The sequence below is a fragment of the Phyllostomus hastatus genome, unplaced genomic scaffold, assembly GCF_019186645.2.
Source record: "Phyllostomus hastatus isolate PE091 unplaced genomic scaffold, TTU_PhHast_1.1 phas_scaffold_200, whole genome shotgun sequence".
NCBI classification, from domain to species: domain Eukaryota; kingdom Metazoa; phylum Chordata; class Mammalia; order Chiroptera; family Phyllostomidae; genus Phyllostomus; species Phyllostomus hastatus.
Window position 1 is genome coordinate 13135809 of NW_025334016.1, and position 12612 is coordinate 13148420.

At 39.0% G+C, this 12612-nt stretch overlaps 1 protein-coding gene across 1 annotated transcript in view; it reads left to right on the forward strand.

The window, feature by feature from the left end:
- The window catches only part of CCNB3 (cyclin B3), a 60195-nt gene that overhangs the window by 23261 nt on the left and 24322 nt on the right, over positions 1–12612 (forward strand). The window contains exons 4-6 of the mRNA XM_045860606.1: positions 5858–5988; positions 8381–11024; positions 12001–12096. Of these exons, the coding sequence (XP_045716562.1) occupies positions 5858–5988; positions 8381–11024; positions 12001–12096 (2871 nt within the window). The remainder of the gene's footprint in view (positions 1–5857; positions 5989–8380; positions 11025–12000; positions 12097–12612) is intronic.

Sequence of the window (12612 nt, forward strand, 5' to 3'; positions counted from 1 at the left end):
TTCTCTATCCAGCAAAGCTTTCATTTAGAGTAGAAGGGCAGATAAAGTGCTTCCCAGATAAGGTCAAGTTAAAGGAGTTCATCATCACCAAGCCCTTATCATATGAAATGTTAAAGAGACTTATCTAAGAAAAAGAAGATAAAAAACATGTATAGTAAAATGACAGCAAACTCACAATTATTAACAACCACACCTAAAGCAAAAACAAAAATAAACTAAGTCAACATCTAGAACAGGAAAAGAACCACAGAAATGGAGATCACGTGGGGGGTTATCAACAGGGGAGTGGGAGGAGGAGAGAGGGGGAAAAGGTACAGGGAATAAGTAGCATAGATGGTAGGTAGAAAATAGACAGGGGGAGGGCAAGAATAGTATGGGAGATGTAGAAGCTAAAGAACTTATAAGTATGACACATGGACATGAACTAAAGTGGGGAATGTGGGTGGGAGAGGGTATGGAGGGGAGTGAAGGGGGAAAATGGGACAACTATAATAGAATAATCAATAAACTATATTAAAAATAAAATATAGTATCAAAAAATATTAGACTACATGTTGCCTTTGAAAAAAAATAAGAACTTGTCCAATGTTCGTTTTGAAGTCTGTTTAATTGAGGATACAGAGAACCCTGGTGAACTATTCCTGCCCTCCTTAGAAAGGCATCCTTCTGTGACTGACAAAATACTTGTGTCTACTAGATGATATTTTACCCCCTTGACCAGGGTTGGATAATCATTGTCGAAGTTCTCCCCTTTGGATCTCTGCTCTTTAGATGCTATGTGACCACCTTTGTGCTAATACAGTCTCTTCTGCGTAGAGATTACAACATAGATGATTAGGTTACAGCTTTGTGCATAATTTCAGATTTACTATAGGTTGGTTGAAAGAGACCCCTTCCACACATACCTGTGGTGTTAGGTTCATTTCTTGAATTACTTAACCATGGATCTAGAAACCTGGATGAAATAAGGTAGCCATACAAATCAGGACCATGTGAAGCCCATCTTGGTGTAACTTCCCTTGGCCTACAGAATTCATGATGTGAATGTGGTGACACTGTGCAAAGCAAGGTCTCATGGCATGTGAGAAACTTCTTTGCTATGTCTCAGTCCTTTTTTTCATGAAGTTTATATGGCCATTTATAAAGAACCAACACAAATAAACTAGTAGGAAGTACATGCAAATCTCCAGGGCCCTCCTGATACTTCAACTGTATTTAACTTCTGCTAGGCCACATCCTCATCCAGTTTTGGGGTGGGGTTAGAAAGGCATCCCTGAGCAGTATCTTTGCCTCTATCTAGCTTTCCAGAATCTCAAAATGTCCATTTCCATTTTGCATTCTAAATCTCTATTTCATATATAGGGAGTTTGTAAAACTTTAGGTAAAGTTAAAATGAAAACTGTGCCACACTCTTTGAAGAGCAGAGAGGGATGACTTGAGGGCCTAGGAAAGAATTCCCTATTGGATTACAGTTGTTTATTATGATATGATGATGCAAAGGTATCACATTTGTACATTTCATTTGCAGATCATTTCTGATATAAAAAAACTTGCAAAATCAGTGCAAAGATCACACAAATATCCTTTACTCAGAGTCACCTGTTGTTAACATTGTATCTCATTTGCTTATATACATCATGGCTCTTTTACCCCTAAGTACTTTAGTATATATTTCCTCAGAACAATTGACAGCTTTATAAAATTACATTGATAGAGAATTTTTATATAATCTATCATCCACATTTCAGGTTTTTAGTTGATCTTATAAGATCAACATTATAATCATTTTCCCCCCTTCACTAAAGGATTCAGTCTAGGGTCACTTACTTGTCATATCCCTAGCTTTTTAAAATCTGGAACATTTCCATAGCCTTTCTTTGTTTTGTTTTTGTTGTTGTTGTTTTTTAATGATATTACCCTTTTTGAAGAATACAGTTCCACCTAACTTCCCCTTTTAAAAATAGAACATTCATCATTTTGTGTTTGTCTGATGTTTCCACATGATTAGATTGATGTTATACATTCTTGGCTGGAATACTGTGTTGGTGATGTTCTCTCCTTTTTAGGGTATCACATCTGGAAACACACAATGTACATCTGTCCCTCACTAGTGATGTTAAATTTGATCACTAAGTTAAGATGTTGTCTGGTGTCTCCACTGTATAATTACTGATTTTTTTTCCTCTTGCAACTAATAAGCAGTCTGTGGGACACACTCTTAAAAGCCTACAAATAACCTGCTCTTCATCAAATTATCCCCTAGAGTTAGCATCCATTGATGATTTTTGCCTAAACCAATCTTTATGATGAGTTTTCTAACTCTAGCACTCAATCCCCATTTACCAGTCTGACCTTGACATTCTACTACAAGCATGAGCCTTCTCTTCTTTCCTGTTTATGTATTATTGGTAAGGGCTTATGAATTCCTACTCTTTCTGTGGTTTACTATTTATTATTGTGCTTAATTATTTTTGTGCTGCTGAACCTGTTGTAGATTTGGCCAATAGGGTCCCCTTCAAGCTGACTGCTGTGACATACTCTAATAACCATGACATACTCTCTTTGTGACATACTGTCATAATTTTTTGAGCAGCTTCTTTCCAGCATAACAAGATGTTCCAGATTCATCTTGTATCTATTTTTTCTCAGCTCTGGAGTGGTATCAGAGGCCAATATCTCAGTGCTAGGTGTGTGCTACTGGGGTGTCTGATTTTTCTGTCTTTTCAGTGGACAGAACTAGGAAATATCTGCATGGATACATACATCCCCACGTGTGTACTTATACATATATCTATACACACAGATATACACATATGCCTATATACTCAGATGTGTATATACATATTTAAAAATCATGAGTTCACAGTGCCCTCATTCCAATAAACAGGGTTCATTCTTGTATTCTCCAATCCATATTTGTAACTTCCCTTGTTTTACAGTAAGATTCCTGGTTTCCAAGGATATCAGTGTATTTTCTCAGTACTATAATACATGAGAGTTTCAACATTACTTTGTCCATGCCATCATAATAAACAAGCCTACTAAAAAGAGTTCCAGATTTATTTGTAATATCCCATGACAGCCCACAAACCCATCCTGATTGAGGGTGTATATGGTGAGGGTATATAGTCTAATACTGTGTTTACTTGACTTAGTTGTTTTTTGTCTTGTATTTTCTTCTTTTTTTTTCTTTAGCATGGTTATAGCTATTTATGTGGAATATAATTAGGTTTGATTTATTTCATTTCATTTTATTTTTAGTATATTTCATTTATTATGGTATTACAGTTGTCCCAATTCTCCCCTCTTTGCCCTCTCTGTACAGTTCTCCCTTCCCTCCAGCAGTCTCCCCCATTAGTTCATGTCCATGGGCTGTACATGTAAGTTCTTTGGCTTCTCCATTGCCTATACTGTTCTTAATTCCCCCCATCTATTCTGTACCTACACAATTATGCTTCTTATTCCCTGTACCTTTTCTCCCATTCTTCCCTTTCCCCCTCCTAGCTGATAACCCTCCAAATGGTCTCCATACCTATGATTCTCTTCCTGTTCTAGTTGTTTGCTTAGCTTGTTTTTATTTTTTTTTTAGATTCAGTTGTTGATATTTGTGAGTTTGTTGTAATTTTAATGTTCATAGTTTTTATCTTCTTTTTCCTAAATAAGTCCACTTTAACATTTCATATAATAAGGGTGTAGTGATGATGAACTCCTTTAGCTTTACCTTGTTTGGGAAGTGCTTTATTTGTCCTTCCATTCTATATGATGGTTTTGCTGTATAGAGTCATCTAGGTTGTAGGTCTTCACTTTTCATAATTTTGAATACTTCTTGACATTCCCTTCAAGTCTGCAAAGTTTCTTTTGAGAAATCAGCTGATAGTCTTATGGGAACTCCTTTGTAGGTAACTCTGCCTTTCTCTTGCTGCTTTTAAGATTCTCTCTTTATCTTTAATCTTTTGCATTTTAATTATGATGTGTCTTGGTGTGGACCTCTTTCAGTCCAACTTGTTTGGGATTCTCTGTGCTTCCCAGATTTGTATGTCTATTTCCTTTGCCAAATTGGGGAAGTTTTCTTTCATTATTTTTTCAAATAAGTTTTCAATTTCTTGCTTTGTCTTCTTCTGTCATCCCTATGATTCAGATGTTGGCCCTTTTGCAGATGTCCCAGAGTCTTCTTAAACTTGCCTTTTTTAAAAAAAAATCTCATTTCTTCATTTTGTTCTGGTTGAATGTTTATTTATTTCTTATGTTCCAAAGTGTTGATTTGAATCTCAATTTCCTTCCCTTCACTGTTGGTTTCCTGAGGATTTTTCTTTATTTTCCTTAGTATGGCCTTCATTTCTTACCTTATGCTTTTGCCATATTCAGTGAGTGTTTTGAGCATTCTGACAGCCAGTGTTTTGAACTCTGCATCAGATACTTTGGCTATTTCCACATCATGTAGTTCTTTTTCTGGGGTTCTATTCTATTCCTTCATTTGGGCCATATTTCTTTGTCTCCTGATTTTGGCAGCCTCCCTCTGTATACTAGGTAGAGCTACTTCGATTCCATTTTAGCGCACTTGTTAAGTTGTGTGCGGTGGAGCCTTGGGTATTCACCAGGGCAAGGCAATTGTGGGTCCTTGTGTTGGGGAGCGGCGGAAGAGAGGACAATGTCACTGCTGGCTGACTTCTGGGAGATTGCCTGGCCCTCACCCCATTTCTAGTCACTTCACCCACTTCCCGTATGTGACTGGCGCCTCTCTAGCTGCTGTCCTGGTTGTGATTCCCAGGGTGGGTGGGTTTGCATGTGTTGGGCGCTCCTGAAAAAGCAGCAGTTTTTTCCGTCACCCAAACCCCACTGGGTTTATATCTAGAAGTTATGAGGCTTTCTTTATGCTGTGCTGCGCCATCTGGCCTGGGCCTGGGCTTGCTCACTTATGAAGTGTCTCCCTGATTTTTATCTACCACATGTGAATGTGGGGCTGCCCATTCTGCCAGCTGCCACTACCTCTCTGCCTCTCCAACCCTGGCTCACCACTGCTATACCGAATCCTTTCCACCCTGACTCTCCATCTCAGCCCCTCCTACCTGTCTGGATGAATATAGCTTCTTTAAATCCTTGGTTGTTGGACTTCTGTACAGTTCTAGGTATTTTTCTGGGTGATTTTCTGGAAGTTCTGGGTATTTTTCATTTTTAAGGTAGTTGTGTTCCTTCTTATTGTTGTGCAACGAGATGAGGTGTGTCTACCTATGCCTCCATCATGACTGGACCAATTTATTTCATTTTAAAGGTATTACATTTAAATTTATTTTACTGACATTATTTGTAGACCCAGGATCTCTCCTACTGTTTAATAGAGTTAGTCATGGTTAGAGTTTGCGGTGGAGCTCCCCAGAGCTCCATGTTAAATGTCCCCTCAGTGAAATCACAGATAGTTTTGTGTTAGAAGTCTATAGTTAAAACTTAATTGATTTTGGTATATCCAGGCAGAAAAGCCATCTATGTTGCCTTTTTTCCCCTCTGAACATCTTATGGGATCAAAGTGGAATGTGATATTAACAAAACATCTATTGGGTAATTTGCCAGCCAGTATGCATGACATGGAGATCAGAACCACTTCCTTTGTGTCTTAGAATCACTTAGTGCTTAGTGCTGCTATTTAGCTAATAATTACAAATTATGTTATACTGCTAACTTTCACTGTGACTAGTCCACGCCAGTGCTATACTGACTGTGAGATGTTTTGATTATTCCTGGGAACACTCAAACAAGGTGTCTAGGGTGAGGATGTGGGTCAGAACTTTCCTATAAGAGCCACCTATGGGGTAATTTGTGATGCTGTCCATTCCTTTGCTTCCCCCTCCCCTATTTTTTGTAGGCTTCTCAAAGTCAACCTGCACAGCCCAAGAAGGAAGCCAGTAAGGAATTTGTTAAAGATGTTTCCAAGAAAATAAACAGGACCAAACCTACTCTGGAGTTGGCCAAAAACAATGAGATGCATATAAAACAGTGAGTAAGGAGGGACACAGATGGCATTGTTTAAGATGGTAAAGGAAATTGTGTGACATCTTTTTGATCCCCTTTTGTCCCCACTGAGAACATGTTTAATGAGCCATGTTGGTGATTACTACATTAACTGTCATTGCTGAGGTGGGCCCAGCTGTGGTTGCTAAAGTGTTAACCATTGCCTTAGATTTGGCAAAGTAAACATTGCCAAATCTAAGGTTACAGAGATTTACTTTTTAAAAATTTTATTTCAAAATATTTATTGAATTTATTGGGATTAGATTGGTTAATAGAATTTTATAGGTTTCAGGTGTACAATTCTATAATACATCATCTGTATATTGTATTGTGTGTTCACCACCTGAAGTTAAGTCTACTTCTGTCACCATTTATTTCCCTTTTACCCCTTTCTACTTCCTCCCATCCACGTTTTCTGCTGATAATTACATACTGTTGTCTGTCTATGTGTGTGGGTATGTTTTTTGCTTGCTTTTAAGGTTTTCTCATCAGAGTTTTAAAGTTTTAGCTCTTAATTTAGGTTTTTGAGGTAATTTTTGTTGTTGGTGTATGTTAGGGCTCTAAATTCATTGTTTTGCATGTAGATAGCCAGTTGTCCCAGTACCTTTTTCTTAAAAAGACTAATCTTTCTCCACTTAATTGTCTTGGCACCCTTGTCAAAAATGAATTGTCTATTAACTGTAAGTGTTTTGTATTTTTTTAAAATTACCCTCACCTGAGGACATGCTTATTGATTTTAGGGAGAGGGGAAGGAAGAGAGAGAAAGGGAGAGAAACTGCTGTGAGAGAGAAACATTATCAGTCGCCTCTCATACTTGCCCCAACCAGGGACCGAATCTGCATCCTAGGTATGTGCCCTGACCTGGAATTGAACCCATGACCTTATGGTTTATGGAATGGCGCTCCAACCAACTGAGCCACACTGGCCAGGGCAAGTGTTTCATTATATCAGTACCATACTATCTTGATTATTGTTGTTCTGTAGGGCATTTTGAAATTGGAGATTGTGGCTCCTCTAACTTTGTTTCTCTTTTTCAAGATTGTTTTGGCCATTCTGATTTTGTATAATATGACTTTTATAGTCAGCTTGTCTATTTCTAATAAGCCAGATAGCACTTCCTTTTAAACAATAATTCATTGGCTTTTTTGTATTATATTTCTTAGAGTTGTACAACCATCACCACTATCTAACTTTAGGACTTTTCCAACACTCCACTCCCTTACAAAAGAAACTCATACCCATTAGTAGTCCCTTCCCTTTTCTAGTCTCCATTCTACACTTCGTTTTCCAGACCCTGCCCCTTCTCAGCCCTAGGCAACCACTAATCTACTTTCTGTTATGAATAATACACCTATGGGTATGTCCATTCTGGATGTTTTAGATAGATGGAATCATAAGCTGTCTAGTCTTTTGGAGGTACTTACTCTTGTTCAGACTGATGATTGTATTTGCCTTTAATCCTTTCTCTTATTCTGATTTCTAATCATCTAATGATTTGGTCATACTAGATTAGTTACTGTAATTGGAGATGAAGTCCTGTTCAAAACAAAGCTTTGCATCTGACACATGTGAAAAATGCCTATTTTGGTCTTATCTTATCCTCCAATGAGAAAACATCTGGTGAATAGCCTAGGGTAAAGTGACTATGGTTAGATACCACCAATGTTAAGTATCAGCCCACCATTGACCTATAATCCTTCGTCATATACCTCTCTTTATAATTCTCTCTCTTAAGACTTCAAAAATATTAATTTCAACTTTCATTTTACCAGATGTCTGGTGTTGATAGATAAAAACAAATAAATGCAGCTAGTGAGGGAGACTGATGTATAAACAAAGTCATACAATGTGTAAATATTATAATGAAAGCCTTTATATAAAAATAAAGGTAAGAAATCATATATGAGAAAAGTATAAAATGGATTTCAGGGGAAATTTTTTCAGAAAAATGTTGGGGACCTAGGCCATAGAAACTACACACTGTGCCACTTAGTTGATTCACTATGGTACTCAATGACTTTTTAAAAAGATTTTATTTATTTTTAGAGAGAAGGGAAGGGAAGGAGAAAGAGAGGTAGAGAAACATCAGTGTGTGCCTGCCTCTCAGGCGTCCCCACTGGGTACCTGACCTAGCCCACAACCCAGTAATGCGCACTGACTGGGAATCAAACTGGCAACCCTTAGGTTTGCAGGCCTGTGCTCAATCCACTGAACTACACCAGTCAGGGCCTCAATGACTTTTATACTCTTAATATGTCTCTTGGAGTTGAAGCCCTTTCCTCTTCCATACCTTTAGTAAATATAGCAACAAAATGAGATGGCAGGTGAAGATTCTAGATAATACATTCTTCTTACCCAGACATTGTTTTCTTTACAGATATGAGCTGGAACCTTCATCAGCAGCAGTTTCTACGCCCATGGTATTACACATTGTGAAGAAACCACGCACTCTGAAGACATGTACCATTTCTGAAACACCCACTACTGAGAAGCCTTCTCTTATAAAAAAGCCATTAGTGTTAAAAGAGAAACCCAGTACTGGGGACACAGTCCTCAATAGGAGATCACTATCTTTAAAGAAGCACATAAATCAGAATAACATCTCTCTATTCGAGAAGCCACTAACCTTGCTTGAAGAGACTGAGAGTGATTTAGAGTATATTTTAGAGCCAGTGACTTTTGGGAAGAAACGAAAATCTGAGGAGGCAGTCGTCACTCAGAGGAATTTATCCTTTAAGGAGATGTGTACATGTCAGGGGAAGCAGTCCTGCTGTGAGAACGAGATGACATTGCTGAATATTAATGTTGAAAAGGATTCCTTCTTTATGGAGCCAATGAACTTTAGGAAGAAGCCTGAAACTAAGGAGGCAACCCCCACCAAGCAGCTATTAACTTTAAAAAAGTCTGCCACTCAGGAAAAGATGTCTCATGAGAAGAAGCCACTAATATTGCAGAAGGCCACCTCTGGAGAAGAGTCGCTCATTGAGAAATCATTGTCCTTTGAGAAGACGTGTACCGCTGAGGAGTTCTGTTTCCAAGAGTCATCTCTGTTGCAAGAGAAGCACACCACTCAGGGGGAAGTGTCTATTTTGAAGAAGCCCTTGACCTTGCAAAAGGCGACAACTAAGGAGGAGTCACTTTTAAAGGAAACTCTGCTTTATAAGAAGAAACATACCATTGAGGAGGCAGCTGCCACCGAGGAGCTAGTAATTTTAAAGAAGAAATGTACCACTCAAGATAAGATATCCTGCTTGAAGACCATTTCTGGAGCAAAGTCAGTCATTAAGGAGCCATCATCCTTTAAAAAGAAGCCTACTACTGAGGAGGAGTTCCTCTTCAAGGAATCATCTGTATTGCCAAAGAAGCATACCACTCAGGGGGAGGTGTCAATCTTGAAGAAGCCCTTGGTCTTGCAAAAGACTCCAACTGAAGAGGAGTCACTTTTAAAGGATACTCTGGTTTTTAAGAAGAAGCGTACCATTGAGGAGGCAACCACCACCAAGGAGCTAGCACTTTTAAAGAAGAAATGTATCATGCAAGATAAGATACCCTGCTTGAAGAAACCACTAGTATTGCAGACCATTTCTGAAGGGAAGTCAGTCATTAAGAAGTCATCGTCCTTTAAAAAGAAGCCTGCCACTGAGAAAGAGTTCCTCTTCAAGGAATCGTCTGTGTTGCCAGAGAAGCACACCACTCAGAGAGAGGTGGCCCTCTTGAAGAAGCCATGGGCATTGCAAGACAATATTCACCGTAAAGATGAATTTCTTATGGAGCCAGTTTCCTTGAGGAAGAAACATACCATGAATGAGGCAATCTCCAGCAAGGAGCTAATATCTTTAAAGAAGAAAGAGTGCACCACTCAAATAATGATGTCCATCTGCCAAGTAATATTGGACTTGCAGAATATTATTGACAAAGGTAAACATTCCTTCTTTATGGGGCCAGCATCACTTAGGAAGAAGTCTTCAATTGAGAAGGCAATCCCTACCAAGGCACCATTATCAACAAAGAAGAAGCGACTCACTCAGGGAAAGATGTTTCTCTTAAAGAAGCCATTGGTGTTAGACAAGACCACCTCTGAAAAGGGGTCACTCTTTAAGAAGGCGTTGCCCTTTGAGAAAAAGCCTAAAACTGATGAGTTTCTTTGGCAGGATCCATGTCTATTGAAAGAGGATCACACCACTCTTCAGGGGGTGTCCCACTCAAAGAAGCCATTGGCCTTGCAGGAAAAGGCTACCACTAAAGAAAAATATATTAAGGAACCATCAGAGAAGAAGCCTATCACTGAGGAGGAATTCGTCTTTCAGGAGCCATTTTCATTGCATGTTAAACCTACTAACAAAGATGAGTCCCTTTTCTGCAAGTGTTTGGACAGCCAGAATAAGATGGATACCAAAGAGGACTCCTTGAAGAAGCTGTTGACTTTGCAGGAGAAAAGCACCACTGAAAAGGATACCCTTTTCAAGAAACCATTGGTTCTGAAGAAGAAGCTCTCCAATGAGGCAACAACAAGCATAGAAAGCCAATTATCTTTAAAGAAGAAGCCTACTGCTCAGGGAGAGGTGTTCCTCTTGAAGAAGCAGTTGTCCTTGCAAAAGAACACCACTAATGAAGAGTTCCTTATTAAGCAACCACTGACCTTGCAGGAGAAGCCCAGCACTGAGGAGTCCCTCTTCAAAGAATTAGCCTTTCATGGGAAGTCTACCATTAATGAAGCATTCCATTTCAAGATGTTCTCCTTGAATGAGGAACCCACTACTAGGCAGGAGTTGTCATTTGAGGAGCCATTGGCCTTGCAAAATAATCCTACCCAAAGGGAAGATACCTTTCTTAAAGATGTCTCTATCCAATTTGAGAGTAGCCCACATGTATTCAGCACCGCCTCTGAATCTAGAACAGACATGTCCAGTTCTGGCATCATGTCCAATGTGAGCAAGTTTAATACCACAAAGAAGTCCAGTGATTGTGAATCCAGTTCCAATAAACCTTTCTCATCTTGTGGCAAGAGATCACAGAAGGAGGTATTTTGCTTTCTTCTTAAATTAGAAGAAGTGTTCTTTGTTGTTCTGGAGGTAGCTGCTAGCAAAGAGATATTTTTTCTTAAGCAGCAATTGAGCTGTGTGTTATAAGCTATAGTAAATCAAGTTGGCCTTTGAGAATCTCTTGACTTCCCAATTGGCATAGTGATTTACCTAAACAATTAGAAAGTATTTATCCCAGGAATACCCACAAGGGCCTGGAATACTATATATACAGGGGTGGACAAAAGTAGGTTAACATTTGTTCATGTGGAAAAAGACTTGTAGGTTATAATTATTACAATAGTTTTATTAACTCTAAAGAATGTCACAATGGCACAGTAAAACTGCTTTTGCCCACCCTAGTTTATATAGGCTTTGCAGTAGTGTTTACATCTTTCAGGAAATTGCCTTTCTTAGTAATTTCAGTCTTCATTCAAGTTGGCTTTGAAGAAGGATAAAGTTCATAGAGGCATCTCCAAAGAAAGATGGTCTTTAAGTTGTAAATTGAAAGGATGGCAGGATCAGATTTGGCAAGTAGGAGGAGAAATGTCACTCTTGTAGGCAAAACAACCTGAATAAAGGAGTAGAAGGGAGGAAAGGGCTACCAAGAAGATGAATTGGGTCAGATCAAAGCATTGGGACATAACAAGGAACCTAAGAAGACAGGTGACATAAACTGAAATAGTAAAATAAGAGTGTCTCTGTTGAAGATTCTTGAGCTTACCTGTGAAAATGGTGCCTGGTTCCTAAGGTAGAGCCGGCATGTACAAGGAAGACTAAGTATTTCTTGGTCATTCAGGAGTTTGAGGATTACAGGGTCTGGGGGTGCTCGGTTATAGCTCAGGTTGTATGAGGCTTGAGGAACCTTAGCAGAAGATAACAGTGGGAAGAAAGGAGTCATTCTTTATGTATATGTGCTAAGACTTCTTATGAATGTTTCTCCTTCTAATATGTCTTTTTGGTGATTTCCAAGCAGATAACCCCACTGGAGGATATTGGCAAGAACCACAATAACCTAAGTTTCGACTCAATATATGTCAAGGATATCTTCAGATACTTGAAGGAGAGAGAGGTGTGTAGGTAGCTGTGGTGGTGGGCAATGATTTCTAGTTCTCGTTTCCTTGTCACTCCATCCTTCAAATGCAAGTTGAAAGGGGAGCAACAGCTGGCATCTGTTGGTATCTTACTATGAGTTAGACTTTGTGCTACAGGATTTATAGACATTATTTTTGTTTAATTCTCCCAATAATTTCAAGATGATAGGTATTATCCCCTATCAAGATGATTATTATTATCCCCTTTTTAAAAAGATTTTATTTATTTATTTTTAGAGAGGCAAAGGAAGAGAGAAAGAGAGAGAGAAACATCAGTGTGTGGTTGCCTCTCATGTTACCACTACTGGGGACCTGGCCCGCAACCCAGGCATGTGCCCTGACTGGGAATCAAACCTGCGATGCTTTGGTTCGAAGCCCGTGCTCAATCCACTGAGCTACACCAGCCAGGGTGGTATTATCTCCTTTTTTAGATGGGGGAAACTGCTCATAGCCACAGAACAAGTATGTGGTAGAGCTGTGATATGGACTAAAGT